The sequence below is a fragment of the Lynx rufus genome, unplaced genomic scaffold, assembly GCF_022079265.1.
Source record: "Lynx rufus isolate CCGP_SWC_20201006 ecotype Redwood Valley unplaced genomic scaffold, mLynRuf1.p SCAF_4, whole genome shotgun sequence".
In the NCBI taxonomy this organism is placed as follows: Eukaryota; Metazoa; Chordata; class Mammalia; order Carnivora; family Felidae; genus Lynx; species Lynx rufus.
This window is the reverse complement of record NW_025814856.1, coordinates 96,838,305-96,860,505: the sequence shown is the minus strand read 5'-3', so window position 1 is coordinate 96,860,505 and position 22,201 is coordinate 96,838,305. Positions and strand designations below refer to the sequence as shown.

The 22,201-nt window shown below is 38.3% G+C and overlaps 1 protein-coding gene across 2 annotated transcripts in view; it reads left to right on the top strand.

Moving 5' to 3' along the window:
* CDK6 (cyclin dependent kinase 6) overlaps positions 1-22,201 on the top strand; it is a 249,008-nt gene that overhangs the window by 55,600 nt on the left and 171,207 nt on the right. For both annotated transcript variants that reach the window (XM_047095048.1, XM_047095047.1), the window contains exon 3: positions 14,257-14,392. In XM_047095048.1, the coding sequence (XP_046951004.1) occupies positions 14,257-14,392 (136 nt within the window). The remainder of the gene's footprint in view (positions 1-14,256; positions 14,393-22,201) is intronic.

Genomic DNA, 22,201 nt, shown 5'->3' with positions numbered 1-22,201 from the left:
AACTCAAGAACTGTGAGATCATGACCTGAGCCTAGACCAAGAGTTGGACACTGAACCACTTAACCGACTGTGCCACCCAGGTGCCGCAAAACTTTAGTTTTTAAAAGTAGTGTGAGGGCTTGAGATGGGTAGGAATCAGGTATCGAAAATATTCACTTATGTGGAACACCCAGTCACCTGATAGAATCCCAGTATGAGTTGTTCTTACGGTTCTTTGCAAAAGAAAAATTCTTCTTTGGGGGACATGTAGTTGCAGCTACACTTCCACATTCTTATCTCCTTTAGTTGTTTCTTTTTAAATTTTTTTGAACATTTATTTATTTTTTGAGAGACAGAGACAGAGCATGAGCAGGGGAGGGGCAGAGAGAGAGGGAGACACAGAATCTGAAAAAGGTTCCAGGCTCTGAGCTGTCCGCACAGAGCCCGACGCAGGGCTGGAACCCACAAACCATGAGATCATGACCTGAGCCCAAGTCTGACGCTCAACTGACAGAGCCACCCAGGCGCCCGTATTTTTTTTTAAGCTTTTTTTGTTAAGTTTATTTGTTTTGAGAGAGACAAAGAGAGTGAAAGTGGGGAGGGGAGAAAGAGAGAGAGAGAGAGAGCGAGAATCCCAAGCAGGCTGCATGCAGTCAGTGCATATACTCTTTTGAAACCTGCATTTTCTTTCATTAATATATTATGAATGTCTTGCTTTCAGTGCCATGAAATATTCACCTTATTATGTGAAATATTCCTAGAACAAAGATCAAACTCTAAAATAAAACTATGTAGGCATACTACATCATAACTTAGTATTCTACATTTTTACATGTGAACAAAACAGCCTAATTTCAGATGCCTGAGTTTGGCAGTTGATAGAGATAACAGTTCTTTCAACTTTTCCAACTATGTTCTGTTTTTCTTATCTTTTAATATAGTTTCCTGATGGTGTTCTTAAAATATATTTATAGAACCTTTCTGAATTCTTAACACAGTAGTTCTTGGAAATTTTGCTTGAATAGATCTAATTTTAAAAGGTAAGATGTTAGGGGCGCCTGGGTGGCGCAGTCGGTTAAGCATCCGACTTCAGCCAGGTCACGATCTCGCGGTCCGTGAGTTCGAGCCCCGCGTCAGGCTCTGGGCTGATGGCTTGGAGCCTGGAGCCTGTTTCCGATTCTGTGTCTCCCTCTCTCTCTGCCCCTCCCCCGCTCATGCTCTGTCTCTCTCTGTCCCAAAAATAAATAAACGTTGAAAAAAAAAATTTAAAAAAAAAAAAAAAAGGTAAGATGTTAGATGTTAATTTTTATAATGACTTTTAAAAAAACATGTGTTCGTTATTGTGGTTGCTTATACTTTATTATATTAGAAAGGGCACAGAATTCTTACTCATGAGACCCAGGTATCTTATTTCTTTAGTTAGTTTTGCCATTCTGCATTCTGTTGACCTGTGTCTCCTTATCTATAAGATAAAAGTACAAAGCCAGATAATCTCTAAAGCTCCCCATACTTTCAAAATTCCATAATTCTACCTTGTCTTGTATGGCAAACATTAAAGTAACTTGAAGAATTCGTGAGCTGTCATTGTTTCTCTTATATTTCATGGTAATTCTGTTATTTTTGACCTGACAATTAGCCAGGCATCAGAAAGGTAATTTTATTTTTCCCACATTCTTTACGGAGTTACTCCATATTGGAGAAAGATTAAAATCACATACCTTCAGTGAAGCAGTAATGCATACACATTTTTTTTCCTAGAACAAATTTAAGACCGTAAGTTGTTAACATACTTAATTTTTAAAACTGCGGTTTCAGGATTGAGGATTGGGATTTTCTCAGTAACTCAGGAGCAGATTGAAGAAAAGTATATGAGTGATGGAAGGAAGAAAACTTAAATGAGAAAAGAAGCTTTTATAATTCTTGTTTTTGAAATGGGAATTTTTTTTTCTTATTAAAAACTGTTTAAGTTCTCATTATAGAAAGTCTAGGTAGGCAAATAACAGAAAAAGCAATTCTGTAATCTTATCACCAAGAGATAACACTGTTAGCATCTTGATTCATCTTTTTTATTTTATTTTATTTTGAGAGATTGAGAGAGAGGGAATCGCAAGCAGGCTCCGCACTGTCATTACGGAGCCGGATGTGAGGCTTAAACTCATGAACCAGGAGATCGTGACCTGAGCCAAAATCAAGAGTTAGACGCTTAACCGACTGAGCCTCCCAGGTGCCATTCTTGGTTTATCTTTATACCATTTTGTTTATATATATGGAATCACGCTGTACATACTCTTTTGAAACCTGCATTTTCTTTTAATAATATATTGTGAATGCCTTTCCATGTTCAATAAATATGAATTTGAATCCTCTATCAATTTGTGTATCTGTCTCTCCAGAAAGGTTTTTTTTTTATTTGTTTGTTTGTTTTACCAATTTGTACTCCCACAGTGATGTGGGTCCATTTCACAAACACTCACAGACGCTATGCCAGTGTATCTTATAAAAATTTGTTACCCAATTTGAGGGGCTTAAACAATATATCGCTAATGTTTTCATTTATGTTTCTTTAAGTTATTACCATAGTTTAACATTTTCTCATATGTTTACAGTCATTTATGTTTCCTTAAAAGGAACTAACTTCAGTAGTTGTTTTATTAGATAAGAACCTAATCCTAAGTACCTGAATTAGTGCTGGGATAAATTTACTCACCTCATAAGGATGTGATTATGAAAGATTTTTGGCTTACGGTGTAGGTAAAGTTTGGTTAGTTTTCTTCTAAGACCCAGCAGACAGTCTTCAGCACAGACAGCTGCCTAGTTTTGGCTGATTCGTCGTTTTTCCTCAAGAGAGGCCCAAAGCTGGAGAACAGGGCTTTTACAGGTCAGAAATGGAGACAGAACTGAATGTTGAAAGTTTTCCAGAATCCAGCACTCTTTCTGACTCAAGCCAGAGCTGTTGACTTTGCTTTCAAAAATATCATTTAACTCTTATATTTTTGAGATCAGAATATCTTTTTCAAGCCCTGTGGGGTGAACTGAAGTGTGTCATTTTTCTAACTAGTTAAGGGGAAGACGTAAGGGGGCCTAGGGAGGATCAGTAGTCTTCAGCTTTATTTTTTCTGTGAATTTTCTGAGCATTTTTTTTTCAGCCCAGCATGTAAAGCATATACTGCTATATCCAAGTTTACCAAAGACATTTGTGGATTGGCATTACCACAGCTCCTGCCAGCCAGTGTGTCTCCTTTGCCGTGGAGAGGTCTCTGACCCAAATGCTGCCCTACATACAGAGGCAGGATTGGTTAGGAAATCAGACTCTGGAAGCAGATAGCCTGACTTCGGATCCTGTCTCCACCACTTACTGTAGTGTGCTTTAGGCAAAGTACTAAACCTCTCTCTGGCTATTTCTTTTCTCCTTTTGTTTTTAAGCAATTTTATTGAGATATACTTTACATACCATCAAATTTATCTGTATAAACAATTCGGTGGTTTTTAGTGTATTTACTGAGTTGTGCAACCATCACCATGATCTAATTTTAGACCATTTTATCACCTTGAAAAGAAACCCAGTACCCATTAGTGGTCATTTTCTATTCCTTTCCACCTCTCCCTGCCCTACCAACTTCCAGCCCCAGGCAGCCACTAATCTACTTGCTGTCCCTATGGATCTGCCTACTCAAGATTTATCCATATCACACCATGTATCTCTACTTCATTCCTTTTTATTATCAAATAATATTCCATTACATGGATATACCACATTCTGTTTATCCATTCATTAGTTGATGGACACTTCCGTTGTTTCTACTTTAGCTATTATGAATGATGCTGCCGTGAACATTTGTTTATATACATCTGTTTCTTTATTCATAAAATGAGCACCATTTCATAGTGTTGTTGTGAAGACTAAAGAATTCTAAATACGTAGAATTACACAGTAGATAGGGAGCAAACTAACAGTGTTAAGGAATAAATGCAACTTATTAGTGTGTGTCCTCATTTACCACCAGTTACAAGATGTGGCTTACTCAGAGTGCCATGCTTTATTTCCTAGTGATGTCTCTGAGGATCCCCTCTTTTCTTTTACTGCTGACTTTTCCCTGAGTTACAATTCTGAAAACTTTAGTTCATTCAGTAAACATTATTAAACACCTGCTGTGTGTTAGATGCGGTACTGGGTACCATTCTGGGTGTTGTGGAGAATTAAAAGAACAGGATAAACACAAGTGTGGAGAGGCACACAGTTTAAGCCTGTTTTTAGTTTGTAGTCTGCAACCTCTGACCTCCCAGTAGGGTTTAAGACTTGGGGGCCCCTGAACCCCACCTTCACACCAAATGCCACAGTTTTTGAGGTCTCTTAATCCATTCTCTCTTGTCAGGCCCTTATTTTGACCAGCATATCTATCTATGTATGTCAGGTGGCTGATTGAAGCCAGGTGGTACGTAAGAAAAAGGCTAAAAGTGAGGTAATTGAGTCTTGGGGGAGACCTCAACAGGTAAAAGTGTAGGATCTCATTCCTGCGCTATAGCTGGGGTTGCTGAATGGGGTTTATTCTAATCAATATGTAGTAGTCCCTGATTTTCTTAATTTGCAGGTTTCTTCTTTCTATGGAGTTGACTTTATGGTTTTTTGAACTTACAAAACAACTATTTTGTATTGGAACTGGACTCAGCAGAAGTATCAGCTCAGTATTGTCTAGCTACCCCTGTTTTCTCTCTCTTGATTCTGGGTAGATTGACTCGCATGGTGACTTAAAATACACTTATCGAATATTTGCCTCTGCTACCATTCTCTGCCCTCTAAGAGAACAGATATGTTTTTATGATTTCCTCATTTGTTTTAGCGCTAAAGTAGCGTTTCCTTTTTCCCATAATAGCATATAGTTGGCATAACAGAGTGATGCTGCTACCTCATTCTCTCTGCCTTTCATTGAGACAAAATGCATTAACAGTTTAAAGAACGGTTGGGTAAGAAGTGCTTGCTGCAGGACTGACTGTGAAAGAAGTTTAAATTCTATTGTTTAATGTCCATTTCAGGAATTCATCTTGAATATGAACACAGTAGTATACAGGCACCCCATATTCCCATTAGGACATCCAGAAAGCTTATTTGGGGCCTAGCTAATAGTATACCAATTTTGTGCTGTTATGTGCTCTCATATGGTAGTAGTGTGTTTCCATATATACAGGTTTTACTGTTTGCTCTGTTTTAAATATTTACTGTAGTGCAAGTCATATCTTGTAAACTTGCCCAATTTGGGGGATTCCCATTTAGCTTGTAAAACATTTTCTGATTAATGCATGCAAAGATATTAACTCATAGATCCAGATGGCCACACATATATAGATAGACGCTGAAACCAGATTAGTAGAAACTCTGAGGATGAACAGGAAGATGATGAACCACAAAACTTTCTTATGAACACACTTTATGCTGTAAAGAATCAAGTGATTTCATAAATAAAAGAGGTTGACTTTGCATTCACTTGTCAGGTTATGGTAGCTTTAAACTTAACAACATGAACACAAAGAGATTTCCCTGCTTTAGAATTACAATTTGACATTTCAGTTGACCCTTGAATAACACGGGTTTGAATGCGCACACCCACTTGTATGCAGATTTTTTTTTCTGATATAGTACTGTAAATGTATCTTCTCTTTCTTATGATTTTTTTAAATTACATTTTCTTTAGCTTACTTTATTTTAAAAATACAGTATGTAATACATATAACATAGAAAATATGTGTTAATCAGCTGTTTGTGTTCTCAGTGAGGCCTCCGGTGAACAGTAGACTATTGGAAGTTAAGTTTTGGGGGAATCAAAAGTTACACATGGATTTTTGACTGCAGGGAGGTCAGCACCCCTAAAAACTCTGCATTGTGCAAGGGTCCACTTTACTGTGCATGTCCCCTTTTCAGCAATAGGTGGTGGGGTTGCTTAATTGAGGGTTCCAGGAGAACATATCTCTGAGCATTGGATTCAGCCTTTAAATTAAACTTTATGTTATTTTTAAATACTTCTCCTTGCCTCCTCATTTCCTCTTACCCCACTGAGTCCTTTCCTGTTCTAGGTTACATATTCCTGTTTGCGATGAACTTATCCCTGTGTCTTCTGCCTTTCTCTGCTTTTTCTCCACAAAATGTTTCTGTAGTCAGACCAGGAGCCTCAAATGGGAATCCTGAAAGGAAGTCGCATGGTTCCTTGGGAGAGATGAACTAGTCTGTTCTGGGGCTGCCCAGTGCAGCCCAGTGGACATGCTCATGGAGGGACCATTTAAGGTAAATTTTCTCCCAGCAAGTCAGGACTGGTGCAGTCACCTAGAGGAAACTACTATTGTTTATATGCTTGACCTTAATTCATTTTGTCTAATATATAAGACATATTTGAGGTCAGATGTTGATGTTTCAGAATCATTTAACCCTTCTAAGATATGTATAAATGTCTTAAGGCTGTTTTTGTTTTCTGTTGTTGTTGTGTTTTTTTGTTTGTTTGTTTTTGCTAGTAATAAAAGCCCAACCCAATGTTACTAACATAACTAATAAATCCAAGGGTATATCAGGCACAGGTAGGGCCAGTACTTAACCAAAGTCTCTTGCCTGTCATTTCTCTGCTCTGGCTCTTTTCCCTGCTGGCTGCATCCTATGGTATGCTCACTAAAGTGGTGGCAATGACAGCCATCGGCAGCTGCGGGCTTATATGTTGCCGGTTTGGTAATGTCAGATAAAGAGAGTTCTACCCTCCCAGAAGTTACAGTTAAAGTCCTGGGACTGATTCACACGGTCCTGTCCATCCCTGAATCAATCATTATCACTCTCTTTGTCCAGGGTAGGTTTACATGCCATGCTGCGCTCATGCCCCCAAAACCATATTGCCTGAGTAGGAGTGGTTCCTCAAAAAAATGAGGATATGGTTTATAGAAGAGGTAATAGGTGTTGGAAAGGCAGACATCACAGATGTCTACTGTAATAGCACGTAGAAAGAATTTGCTTTGATGTGATATATAAAGTTTCATGTTATATTTATAGAATTTATTTGGAATTAATACACAGCCATACGTCATTACTTATGATTTTATATGTCAGTCTTCTCTCCCCTGGCTAGATAGTAAGGCTCTTACAGACAGTACCCATCTTAGATGTTTTGTAGTCTCTAAAACTTAGTACCGCACCTGCATGTGGTAGGTACTCATAAATGTTTATGGATGCTGCTGAAATGGCAAGCTCCTTCTGGAAGCATGCTGATTATTGTTGGTGGCAAATACCTCTGGAGTTACACCATTCAGTGTTGGTTTAGAACAAGTGCACACACAGTCCATATTTAATGAGCAAAAGGAGAACACCCTGGCAAGGATCCAGTAGTGTAGGGCAAGTGGGATGCATGAACATAAATTGGGTCCATGCAAGAAGCTATAGGCACAGAGTGTGCTTCATGGACAATGGAGAAAAGGAGATAAAAAAGAATACTTCTCAATTCCAAAGACTGGCTGTAGTTCAAAAAAATTTTGTTTAGGGCCCTTAGGCAGCTGTGCCAGACATCTCTCAGCTCTTGAACTATTTGATGTCCAAACATTCAAGAGTATGAAAAAAAAAAGTGACAGGAAAAAAAAATCCTCCTAGAACTTCCTGTGACAGGTCAAAGTTTAATCACAGCAAATAATGCAGATTTCCCTTTTATTATAACCACAACAGAAAGGCAGGGCTTGTGTTTACAAAGCATGTTGTTTGGGAGACCTTTGTAAATTGTAATCTTTGGAAATCCCAAACCTATTGGATGTAATCCCATCCATTAGATGAAGGCAACTTGCCTATGCAGTAGATCCAGAATAGCAAGTTAAATGGAAAACATGAACAGGAAGCAGTCATTAAGAATTACAATGGGTAGGATGCAGAGTTAATTCACGGAGATATTTTGTTATGAGATAATTACATCACTAGGACAGCTGGAAGGCTGAGAGCTGTGCTGGGACCGCAGTGCTTGCTCTCTGCCCTGCAGCTGAGGGGTCAGGACGATAGAGACTGGGAGAGAACTTACTTTATGGGATAGTTAGGGGCTTTGGCTGACTTAATTGTGAAATGGTAATGACCTATCTGCCTTTTTTGGATTGCCTTTTGCATAGCTAAACTGGATTCAAAAATTTAGTAAATGCCGAGAACCACTTTTCACTTCTACTTTTTGAATATTCGCTTGGATCACATTAAGCACAGCTCTAATGGATACATATTGAATGGTAGTTTTCATTTCCTCTAAAAGTCATCTGAGATATTTTGCTCATATTCAGCACAGTGTGAATATATTTCTCTTATGGAACTACAGCATGTAATAGTTGAAGTGGTATTTTTGTCAGTTTACTGAATAGCAAAAAAAAAAAAAAGTTCTAGAAAGTCTTAAGATGTTGGTCAACACAAAAAATCATACAGTTGAAGTTATTTTCCAGTGTTTATGTTCAAATGTTCAGACCTGTCTGGCTCTTTTGTTTTGCAAGTGTAGGGGTTATAGGCAGCCCGGCCACATTCCTCATTGATTTATATAAATATATTACAGATTGTTAACCTCCTGCCAAATACCAGGGATTTCAGTTCTTGTTTAGCTCAGTTGCTTTATGTGAGACTTATTTGTTATATTAAAACATCTATGTTCTCTTTATTGCCCACCACAGTGACTATTATTTATTTGATTTGGGGTAATTCCAGAGGGAGTCATTGTAGACAAAAAAGCATCATAAATATTATGTTCTAAAATTCCTAAGATGAATACAGGCTTTTCCTGCTATTTGGAAGTAGACTGTTCCTATGAAACCTTCTGTAGGCTGAAGTGGTGTAAAGTGAAGAAGCAATTACCATTAATTTATATGGAAAATTTTTTGAGTGTTCCCAGACCCAAAAAATAACCTCTCCTCGGCTTTTCTGATACTATGGGACACATCTTGCTCATGGGTGCACAGAATAAATCGAGAAAAAGCACAGATGCTCTCAGAAACAATTCAAAGCTATGGTGGCTTGATGCCTAGAGGCTGAGTATAGTTGTGAGGACAGAGGTTGGGGGTGCCACCTCTCACTGTTTGGGGTGCATGCTGTCTCTGTAAAGGCTCACTACAAAACAAATATTGAGTGCTATTTTCACTTTTCTCCTTTGTTCCTAAAAGTGAAAATCCTCGGGGCGCCTGGGTGGCTCAGTCGGTTAAGCATCCGACTTTGGCTCAGGTCATGATCTCACGGTTTGTGAGCTCAAGCCCCACTTCAGGTGAGCTGGAGCCCCAATCCAGGCTCTGCACTCTCCCTCCCTCTCTCTCTCTCTCTCTCTGCACCTGGTGGGATTCTTTCTCTCCCACTCTCTCTCTCTCTGCCCCTTGCTCACTCATGCTCTCTCTGTCTCTCTCATAAATACATACATACATACATACATACATAAAATACATTTTAAAAGTATTTTTAAAAAAGAAGAAATTGCTGAAAGCAGCAGGAGGATAAAAGAAAAGGGTAGCAGCACTGCCCAAACAGGAGGTTGTTCAAGAAGAGGAAGAGACAATACATGAAGACAGTGAGTGAGGTATTGAGTTGGTATCTGAGGTTTCAGAAGAGGAAATTCTTCAGGTCCAGTTCCTGACTTACCTGAAGGAATTACAGTGGTATATACAATTCCCGAAAAGTAAGGAGATTCTGTACCTGAGGTGACTGTGGGAGATTCTGGTGAAAGCTCGGAAGACCTCTTGGCCAAGATGAAGAATTTGTAGATAATGGACTGACCTGTGTTTTTCCTGAGTTTAAGCCTATGCAACATTAATACATACTCTTTACAAAATTGTTATACTTTTTGAAGATACTATGTTACTTGTTGCTTTCTCCTTTCAACTAAATCAGCAACTTTTGTCACTTTCTCCCTTCGACTAAGTTAGTTACTCTCCTAAAACCCATGTTTCATTCTAGTTAAGAAAAACGTGAAAACTTAGCCACTGAAATGTTTTTTGGCCTCTTGGGAGGGGTGGGAAGTAAGGACCAATTTGATGCTATATTTCTTTTCTTTCCAGTAATTCTGTGTGGTCTGTTTCCTGAGGCCATGGACAGTAAGTAGTATGTGGTTCTCAAATATAGGGGAAAAGGACAGGAGGTACAACCTGTTGATTAGAGCTAGCAGGCGTCTACTCATTGTATTTAGAATCATGCTCTATAAGAAAACTATCCACTACCATTGACTTGGCAAACAGTGAAAATTTATAGTACTAACCTGCAAAATAAAAATATCCTCTCAAATGTTACCTGATGAAATGTAAGCTGAAATGTAGCCATTAGAAAATTTTGTAAACTGTGAATTATATATTCAAAACAAGACAAAGGCAAATAAAAGGAAGCTTTCTTCATGGGTAAACAGATAAAGGTACTTTCCGAAGTACAAATTACTCTATTTCTGCACTGACCAAGGAAAAGAAATAATTGCATCTGTGGAAAAATGTATCTGGAGTCACTGTACTTTATTGAAGCACAAAGAATAAATTTAGGCTAAGATCATCTAGATTATACCCATTATATGGGCTACCTTCTGAATACTGCATTTTAATTTGATTCTCTAGATAATTAGATAGTTGTATTTGGGGCATAAAAGAGACCTAAATTTCCCCAGCAATGACTGGCATATATTTATTCACTGGAAGGGTATCATTTACCCTGATCATGACCATTACATTATAAATTGATAAACTGGTTGTCTCTGAAGTTGCATACAAATAATAAAAGCTTGGAGAGCCTTGGTTACATAAATTCCCCGTGGTTTGGAAACCAATAAAAAATATGCATATGTAACCTACATGCATATGTAGGATGTTAACATGCTATGCTAATCTTGTATTTTGATGATTTTTTGCTTTGAAGATACGAATGTCTGAATTGTATCTCTAGGGAAGGGGTGCCTAGATGGCTCAGTTGGTTGAATGCTTCTGACTCTTTTCTTTTTTTATTTTAAATGTATTTATTTTGAGAGAGAGGTGCAGAGAGAGGAGAGAGAAAATCCCAAGCAGGTTCCACACTATAAGCACAGAGCCTGATCCTGTGCTCAAACTCACAAACCATAAGGTCATGACCTGAGCCGAAGTCAAGAGTGGGATACAACAGACTGAGCCACCCGGGCACCCCTGAGTGTTCTGCTCAGGTCACGATCCCAGGGTTGTGGCATCAAGCTCCACATTGGGCTCTGTGCTGATCCTGGAGCCTACTTGGAATTCTCTCTCTCCCTCTGCCCCTCTACCTTGCCCTCTAAAGAAAGAAAGAGAGAGAGGGAGAGAGAGAGAAAAAGAAAGAAAGGAGGAAGGAAGGAAGGAAGGAAGGAAGGAAGGAAGGAAGGAAGGAAGGAAAAAGAAAAGAAGAAGAAAGAGAAAGAAAGAAAGAAAGAAAGAAAGAAAGAAAGAAAGAAAGAGAAAGAAAGAAACTCTAGGGAAGAAATGTTAGTACAAAATGAAAAATGCGATCTCCACTTATAAAATAAGGTTCTAAAAGTTGATTTCAGAAAGTGCCCCCACCCAAAAAATAATAGCACCTTAAGAAATAAAAAGAATTATCTCCTTGAACCAGCATGAGCCTTCTTACCTAACACCATTCTTTACCTAGTCGAGAATACATTAAGAAGATACATTAAAATTTATACAAGAATGGTAAACACTATGCAGTGTCACATGTGTCTCTTTAACATTCCACATTTTACCAATTGCCAATTAAAATTAGTGCCTTTTCTCCATGGCTTATGATTTACAGCAGTTGGCAGTGGCTTCCATGATTTCACCTTTGCCTAGCTCTCACATGTGGAGTCCCAATCACTGCAGGTGCCATCAGTGAGTCTTTATATCTTGAAGAGAGTGACACAACATTGAGGAAAATAAGTTGGGTGGGTTAGATGTTATTCTTGAATTGTGTCATACGAAGAGTGTTTGAAAACATGGTTTCAGTAAAATGAAGCAACATAACATACTGCCGCGGCTATTAGGTAACTAACAACGGTTTGGAAGCGGGTGATCTTTGGTTCAGCAGTGTTTTATGATCGTTTTATTCTCCAGTTATGTCCCTGTCAATTACAGATTATAAGCACAGTAAGAACTGGACTTACTAAGATCAGTGTTGACCTGAGGCAGTGATAAACAATGTATTTTTTTTTCATGAAGGAAATGCATTCATTATAGTGGAAAGCATTTTTAAAGTGATGTTTAAGGAGCACAGCTATAGTGGTGCAGTTCCCATGTTTGTGTTTGAATTTAGTACATCACTGTGGTTTTATTGTATTACAAAAATAGAAGCAGGGGTGCCTGGGTGGCTCAGTCAGTTGAGCGTCCGACTCTTGATCTTAGCTCAAGTCATGATCTACAGTTTATGAGATTGAGCCCCAAATTGGGCTCTGCACTGACAGGGCTGAGCCTGCTTGGGACTCTCTTTGCGCCACCCACTCCCTCCCCTCCCCCCGGTCAGGAGCTCGTTCTCTCTCTCTCTCTCTCTCTCTCTCTCAAAATAAATAAGTAAGCATTTTTTTAAAAAGAAAAAAAAAAGTAGAAAACATATAGAAAGAAGCTTCTTTTTCTTCTTCAAAAGGAAGGAAAAAGTAAAGCTGGAAAAGTATGTGGGATTAATGGAGAGAAGATGTTCAAAGGAACCTATGAATAAATGGTAGTTGCCTCACATTACCAAACGGAAAGGGTTGTTTTGATAAACTTCCCAGGTGTCGGATTCATGCATGATAGCAAGTATATTGGTCATAGTATGACACTCATATGATTAATGGCCTTATCTTTAATAAATTTATTAGGAGTTTTTACTTAATCAGAATAATTTTTTAGAATAAGTCACATCAGTGACTTTAAGAAGACTTTAGAATTTCAAGAAAACAAAAAAATCACGTGTAGAAGTAGGTGACTAAAACTTAGAAATCAGAATACTTACAAGTAGATAAATGTGAGAAGAAATTCAGTTGATCTTAACTGATTTTAGTGGAGTCGTAGAACTCATCCCAAATTGCGTATAATTAAAAAGTAGTGCAGATCTGGCTGTGAAATAAGTGTGGTTGGTGATGGTTGTGTTCATCCCACCAGATTCAACTTCATTATAGTGTTCTTTAGTTTATTTTAAAGTTTAGTTTAGATTCACAGAGAAGTACCAAATATTGTGAAGGACCTGTTCAGCCCAGAAATGCAGTAGGTTGGCATGCATTAAAAATTCAAGAGGTAGGATGCAAAGTAGATAATTGAGAGTCAACCCGGCATTTTAGTAATGGGTTATATGCACATTTATAGTTAGTTTCTTTGAAGGGCATGTTTATTCCGTCTTTAAAAGTGAGAAGACTATGTATAGCATTTTGTTAGCCTTTTCTTAGTATTTATATTACATTCTTGTCAAATTTACAGCTTGTTTACAGGTGGTTTGTTTAATTATTCAAGCATGTGGTGAGCATCTCATGTGTCGGATAGTGTGTTATGTGTGGTTGAAAGTAAAGAAAAATTTGTCCCTGGGCTTAAAAATGCTTTTGACTACCAAAGGCTTTGCTTTTAAAACTTAAATTTCAAATTAGTTGTAGAATTTTATGGAAGATACCGGATTTGCCCATCCAGACTTAATTATAATGTTTGTTCATCTGTATCATTTAATGATGATGTAGTTTACTAATGCTGTTTAAAATACCTCCTCTCTCCAAAAAAAAAAAAAAAAAAAGTTAAAATTTCAGTTTTGATTAGTGTGATATTTGAAATTTTTAAATCAAGGATTTATGCCCTTTCCAGGGAAATGATTTGATTCCCCAGGATGAGAAGGCTCTCTTAGAAATAAACCATATTTCATCATCCTTATTTTCACAGGCATGATTGTAACACCTTAAATTCCAGGAAAATCTTCATCGCAGAGTGCAACATCTCCAAAGAATACTTAATCTGTCTCTTTAATAATTCTTGAACTGTGAGCTAAGAAGAACCATATTTTCCTAGGCTGCAGTTTTTTAAACTATCTCTATTGGCAAGTACTACGTAAGGTCTTAACTAAGGAAACTCTCCAGGCAGACATTCCTATGCTCTAGTCATGTTGTTTTCTCTTTGCCGCTGTGGATTTTGTCATCACTTAATGAAGTGTTTCTCTCCTAAATTTCATATTGCAATTAAAGTATCAGATCCCATTAGGCATCCTTACATATTATTTGGAGGAATGATAAACACTGCCCCCCGCCCCCCCCACCTTTTTTTTAAACCTGTTGTGCGATTCAGTTGCAGAATATGTTACTTCTTTGCTTATTGCTACCTACTTAATATCTTTCTTTTTTCTTTTAGGTTGTTTGATGTATGCACAGTGTCACGAACAGACAGAGAAACCAAACTAACATTAGTGTTTGAACATGTTGATCAAGACCTGACCACTTATTTGGATAAAGTCCCGGAGCCTGGAGTGCCCACTGAAACCATAAAGGTACCAAGAATCATCTGTCTGTTTGATTAAATAGTCACACTATTATAGCCTATTAAGCAGTCATATTCCTTCCATATGAAAATTGCCAGGAGGGCGCCCAACTGGCTCAGTCAGTCGAGAATATGACTCTTGATCTTGGAGTAGTGAGTTCAAAGCCCACATTGAGCGTTAAGCTTACTTTAAAAAAATGCCAGGGGCGCCTGGGTGGCTTGGTCGGTTAAGCGTCCGACTTCTGCTCAGGTCATGATCTCACGGTCTGTGAGTTCGAGCCCCACGTCGGGGCTCTGTGCTGACAGCTCAGAGCCTGGAGCCTGTTTCAGATTCTATGTCTCCCTCTCTCTCTGCCCCTCCCCTGTTCATGCTCTGTCTCTCTCTGTCTCAAAAATAAATAAACGTTAAAAAAAAATTGCCAGAATTAGAGCTTTTGGAACTCAGTATATAGTTAAATATATCAACCAAGATGTTCATATAATGAGATATATTCTAATTCATTATTTTTAGGGTTCTGTGAAAAAACTGTTTTAGTTTTCATACATATTAAAATTATTGAAAAATATTTAAATATACATTATCTGGCCATAACCTTAGAAGGTATAGTGTTGTAAATGTAGCTCAGTCTTTTTCTGATGATTCACAGACTCTGAGGAATGTAATTTGAAACTTCACACATAAGCACATTGCATATTATAATTGTATACTGACTCCAGGATGTAACTTATACTATGTAAATCTGAAATACTGGCTTTTAGGCCCTCCTTTCTCCATTTTTCTTTCTCATTTATAAAACGTTTATACTGGGGCGCCTGAGTGGCGCAGTCGGTTAAGCGTCCAACTTCAGCCAGGTCACGATCTCGCGGTCCGGGAGTTCGAGCCCCGCGTCAGGCTCTGGGCTGATGGCTCAGAGCCTGGAGCCTGTTTCCGATTCTGTGTCTCCCTCTCTCTCTGCCCCTCCCCCGTTCATGCTCTGTCTCTCTCTGTCCCAAAAATAAATAAACGTTGAAAAAAAAAATTAAAAAAAAACAAACGTTTATAGGAAGCCTAAGTGCCAAGTACTGTCCTAAACCCTTGGGATTTAGGAATGATTTAAGACTCCTTACAGGTCAGCAGGCTACATGTGCTGTATTGACCAGACGTCCTTTCTTCCTTTAAGTCTAATGGAAAAACCTACTTAGAAAGTTTTGTTGGTCATACTTCTGTTCTGCCTAATGGAACTTTCCAGTAGATCTTTTAGATCTATGCACGTCGTGTGCAGGTCTTCATGAAAGACCCTTCTGTTTATGTGAGTTAGGTGACTTCACTAAACAGACTCTTTACCTAATCATTCATTGTTGAGAAATGAATTCTGGAATTCAGCATTGTTTTAGATAGTAGGGAATAGCTGGAAATAGTTTCTCTTGTGTTTCAGTAATAGCCAGTTCGTGTTGTCAGATACTGACACATTTAGAACTTTGACATATTGAATGATTTATTTCTTTGGTTTTAGATTGATAAAGAGTTTATGTTCCCATCTGCCTTTCATAAAAGAATATAATGCTCAGTAGTGCTCTCATTTCTTCCTGAGCAGTTTCAAGGACTTAAAGGCCCTTTAAATGCAGGTGTCCCTACTTATCTGTTCTTGGTCCTCTTCTCCTCCATACATGCACCCCTCTTTCCTCTGGACTTCTATTCCAGTTTTGTGGCTTCAGTTCTCTCCTTTGTAAGTTTGTCTAAAACCCCATGTTTAGCATGCAGGGCGTAGCCCCTTTTCATGGACGATATGTTCTGCCAAAATAGACTCTTAGTGTGGTTCATCATTTCCTACCTGTGTGGTCCTCCTGCTCAGTGCCATTTCTTTACTCCCCATCAATAACCATCTGCTTAAGTATCTGGCTCACCCCAGATAGCGTTTGACCAACTTTCACAGGTGGATATAACCTTATTTGTCAAACAGCACTAGTTCTACACATCTCCTCTTCTTTGTTATATTTTCTACCTTTAATTGTATTTGTATCCATATTTTAACTATTCATTCATCTTTGTATCCTGACAGTCCCTACACAATGATTTATACACATAGGTACTCAATAAATAAGACACATTGACAACCTTTCTTTAGATGTGATTATTTCAAAATTATTTTTAAGTGACTTCCAACAGCTTAAACTTATACTGTCAAAATAACCATCAGCTTCTTCTGATGCAGTTAGTTCTAAGTTCAAAATTAGTTTGAAGGGGGAGTCAATTTTTTTAAGCAGCAAAACAAGATAACCATATATGTATATATTATATCGTACATTACCACCTGCATAGGTGATTTGAGCTTCACATTAAATCCTCCTGGCATTAGAGGGTACTAAGTGGAACTGTTTGCTACAGTATCATGTAGTTAAAGTGGTTGATAAACCAGACTGACGCGCTAAACTATGGTTTGATCAGGTAGGAGTAGAAACAAAGTGGGTTAGGGGGAATTATTATTATTTTTTTAATGTTTATTTATTTTTGAGAGAGAGCAGGTGGGGGAGGGGCAGAGAGAGAGGAGGACAGAGAATCTGAAGTGGGCTCTGTGCTGACAGCAGCGAGTGCTGGGGCTCGAACTCATGAACTGTGAGATCATGACCTGAGCTGCAGTCAGATGCTTAACCCACTGACCTGGAGGGCGCCCCTGAGGGAATTCTTAAGGGTGGGGTGCAGGGGCAGGTAGGATAAGATGAGGAACAGGTAGAAAGGTGGCCACCAAAGTGAGGAGAGGAGAGGAAAGGAGTTTGGGGAGTATTTGAGCCAAGGTTGATGGGGGAAGATGGGAGGCAGGAAGGGGAGAGGGAAATAATGCTTGTTACCAGAAGGTTTTGACAAATTGAACTGTTTTGTGGTTAATGATCTATCCCTGCTTTCATAGTAAATTATGAAATATTTCAGTCAGTTAATGTGTATGTCAATGGTTAATTGAACATTTTTGCTAACTTAAAGGCTAGTCAAAAGACTTTTTGTCTTCATCTTTAGCTTTTGAAAATTTTCTGAACTATGCTATGCTAATCTGCTTTTCTTCCTTATCAATTATTAGAATGTTTTTTTTAAATGATTTGAGTGTGAGTGATCTTTTAAAAAAGGCCATTATTTAAAACACAAGTAATCACTTAGAAGCATTATAAAACTATCAATTGTATAATTTTAGGCCAAATATACAAATGATATAAAATTATTTTTAGTAAAGATGTGTACTTTTGTTTTTGTGATCGACTTCTTTTTAAGAGTTGGTGTGCAGGGTAAACGTCTGCTGAGTAAGAGGTTCTGAGTTGGGGTTCTGGTTAAATGAATTTTGGAAGGGCACAGCCAGAGAATAGAAATATTTCATTATTGTCTAGGCTTATTTATAGGAAGTCTCAATAACTAGATAACTAGATCAAGAGAATATTATTGTTCTGAAAAATCTATTGGGAACACAGTTGGATTCTTATGTGGAATGTTTGTTGTAATAAGAGTTTTTCTGAATATGCTGCTACAAATATTTATTGAATATTTATGGACAGTTTTGTGCTAGCGTTTGGGGAACACAAAAGTGAATTAGGCATGAAGCTACTCTCAAGGACCTTATACTATAAAAGAAGAGATAAAGTGCACCCAGAAGCATGTGATACCCATTTTCTGTGGTTATTTCAATAGTTTAGGGAATGTTTTCAAGTAAACACACACACACACACACACACACACACACACACACACACTTGTGAATGAACACAATATATAGCTGATTCTGTGTATTACGAAACCAAAATATTTTCTAGAATCTTCTTCAAAATCATAGATACCAGTATTGACATTGGCTTGCAAGTGTCAGAACATGCCAGATTGTAAACTATAAATATGCATAAAATCTTAACATGAAATAGATATAAAACAGAAAATCAAGAAAAGACCTCACATAAGATCGTTTAGGCTAAGGGAACTTTCCTCAGCTACCCCACTGTGTTTTCTGTGGCACTGTTTACCTGTTATTCACAAGTTCAGGATATTCTGGTGCCTGCTAAGGACATAAATTGCAGTAGGTAAACAGTACTTGGTTAAAACTGGAATGCTCCATGGTCTTTGACTAGATATTATAGAGGTAAAATCTTTTTGTTCAGTACTATTTTTATCAACATGTTTGTTAGAAAAGAACCCATGATGGGCTTATTTGACCTGCTTTAATTAGATCACCTAATTTTTCTTTTTTATGTTTTATTATTTATTTCGAGAGAGAGAGAGCCCACAAGGTGGGGGAGGAGCAGAGAAGAGAGAAGGAGACAGAATCCCAAGCAGGCTCTGTGTGCTGTCAGCACAGAGCCCAACATGGGGTTCAAACTCACAAACTGTGAGATCATGACCTGAGCCGAAATCAGGAGTCAGATGCTTAACCGATGGAGCCACCCAGGCATCCCGATAATTTTTCAAGTGCATTTAAATACCATTTGTTATTAAAAAATATAAAAGCCAGAAAAGCATCCCTGAAGTCCTAAGTATTTGTGAAGGTTGGTGGTTGGGTGAACTCACTGGGATAAGCCTGAAATTATTGTGTGGTGGTCATGTGAGACTTTGGCAAAGTAGGTGAAGGGTACAGGCCTGAACTGAAAATTGCCATTGAGAGGCTCATGGGAATAAAATAAAATCATTAGTGGTTCTTTCCAACATTTTAAAGTGTATCTTATTCTAAAAAAAATAAATAAATGCATACATACATCCTATGCATACTTCATCTTGACGTCTTTATCATCTCTTCTTGATTTTCTAAGGTACATCCATTCATGTTGATAATGACATTTTGTATAGAGGAGCCTGCTGACTGCTGCGCCCAGAAATCAACAAATAATCACATTTTGCTTCATAGACTTAACCATTGCCGTATTTTGTTTTCCTATTTCTACTTGAGAATGTTACCTTTTGATTTACTTTATTATGGAGGAATTTAGTGCCATCTTTATTTTTATATGAGATTTGGTATTGTCTTCTTGGGCTTGCTGCTTAAATTTACCAGTCAATAATTGATACCTTATTGATTGTCCTTTTTTTTTTTAGGGTTCATGATACATTTAGAGTTTCTGTGCTTATATAGCACTTTTCATTTGTGAGGGCTTTATGAGAAAAAAGGGCTTCCAGATTTTTTTTCCCCTCTTTTCATGCCTTTATCTGCCACTCTGAGAGGGGATCAGAAAGAAGCTGTAAATAAAATCCCTCTCTTGTTCCAGATAAAATCTGCTTTATGAAGCCTTTAAAATGGAATGCCCTTAGGGCACCTGGCTGGCTCAGTAAGTTGAGTACCCAACTCTTGGTTTCAGCTCAGGTCATGATCCTAGTAGGGTCTTGGGACTGAGCTCCACATTGGGCTCTGTGCTGAACATGGAGCCTCCTTAAGATTCTCTTTCTCTTTCCCTTTGTCTCTCTCCCCAGCTCATGAGCACTCTCTCTCTCTCTCTCAAAAAACAAAACAAAAACCACACACACACACACACACACACACACACACACACACACACATAAAATGGAATGCCCTCTTTTACTGAACTTGGTACATAGGCTTAACTATAATAGTACAATATATTTCCTAGTGTATGACCTGGCTTCTCAACATCTTATAAACTCTTTAAGAACTTAGTATCATTGTTTGGACATTCTGTGCATGTAACATATCTGATGAAATTGGCAATATAATTTCACAAGTATAAATTCGAGGCACTGAAAGATTAGTCAGAAAAGATCAGTTGCCTCTCCAAAATAAAATGGGGTTCTTTTAGCTGAAGACCATATGGCCCCTTTGTATGACTCAATCTTGGAGTAAAAAATTACATTTTATTTATGTATTTCTATGATAAATGAATTCTATAGGGCTTGAGAAGGCCAAAAAGCTCAAGGTTTATGTGTCTGTGTGGGTCATTTTCTCTTTGAATTAGATTTCATTTTATCTTCAATTGAATGTTTCTTACAGATTTCTGTTGGTTGTAATCTTTTCACTAGGAGATAAAATATACTATTAGGTTTATTTTACAAAACCCAGACTTCAGAGACTGACACGCACTCTTAATAGCACCTGTTTTGTGCCTCTGGGAAATCTCTGTTTTCATGAATAATATCTGCTTGCAGTAAACAGTGGCTCTGGTGTCAGTACGGGATGCCCAGGGCCAATTCATCTTTCTCCATCTGACATAATGCAAAGTGACTGATGGGTCCCCCTCCAACTGCAGATGAGGAAAGTCTCCCAGACCCTTCTCTCCTCTCACCCCTAAAGGAATCAAGCCATCACCCCTCTCAGCTCCTGGTGGTCTCCACTTTGCCTGAATTATGAGCAGGTGATTTGTCTCATCTTTGCAGGACACAGAGCAAATTAACATGAAAATATCGCTTCTCAGAAAACAAGGCAGGCTTGAATGCCCTGTCGCTGCTGGTCATTAGCCATCTGCCACCGACACTCATACTCTGTTTATCACATTTGAAATTCAGAGCAGATGTTGCATAATAAGGTGATCCCAAAAACAAGGCAAGAAATTCAAAGAACACATACTCCACAATAACGATAAGGATCCTGGAAGGACATTTTTTTCCCATCTAATATCATGGCTGGACTAATTGAATAGACCATGTTTTTTAAAACACACATGCACACACACACATCTGTCCTAGTGTTTAATGCTGCTTTTTGTACTAACATGAAATAATTTTAAAAGAAAATGCATATGTGAAAGATGCCTGAGAGGACTGTTTAATAAAATTAATTTTAATAAGCAAAGCAGAATGTCATTGTAAGACTAGTTCTTCTGCAAAGGACCTCAAAGGCCGGTCATGCTGGTGTTGATTTTTACTCTAGGATGGGCCTCAACTTACAGGAATTTAACTTTAAATAGTTCACTCCTGTAGTACGGTTGGATTGCTCAAGGCTCATGGCTCTCCAGTGCTGTTTCCCAGACAATTAATTTTCTTCTTAGTACTCAATATCTTATGTTCCCTATACTCTTTCCCTCTGCCCCTATCCCCCCACCACCCACTGTCCCCACCACTCCCACTGTCACCCACACCCTGACTCCCCACACACTTCGCTTTCCTGGGTTCTGCATAGCTCTGCCCCCACCCCCTCTTCTGTCCCTGGCTTTGGGCTCTTTCCAGTCTGAGCCCTAGGAGTCTTTCATTTTAGTTCCACTATCCTTCCACACTGATGTAGTATTTTACAGGACTGGCTATTACCATGTTTCATCTAATCAATGTAAGCACATTCTAGACCCTTATTATGCCTTATAAAAAGTACATCATTCATAATATATTAACCATGGTACGTGGAGGCATTCTTTTCTTTTTTTTTTTTTAAACAACAGGCATCTGGACTTTCATCAGAAATATAACCTAGATTATAGTTTTGGGGGTTTTTTCCTGTAGAAAGTCAGCTTTGAACATAGTCTTTTGACTCAAAAGAAATGTTTTCTCCACACAAACCACACCCTTACATATGTATGTGCCCCCCCTACACACACACACACACACACACACACACACACACACACACACACAGAATTTGGGATATTCTTAAGAGGAACAGCAGCACTATTGCTCTCAGAAAGAGTTAAGCAGCCAGTCCAAGTGGAGTAGCAGAGTGGCACCACAGTCGGCCATTGACTCCAGTATGAGAGATCATCAGAAGGAAGTGAGTCAACACTGAGTTTTGCCCAAATTTAGGGGGAAATGTGGAGTGTAAGAGCTGTAAGTGTGTGGTAACTTTCAATACTTCTTCAGAGAGAACATACTTAGATAATCTAGATTTTGAGGACTCTCCCAGGACCAAATGCTTAGGCAATTTCCCAAGCCCTGTAGTAG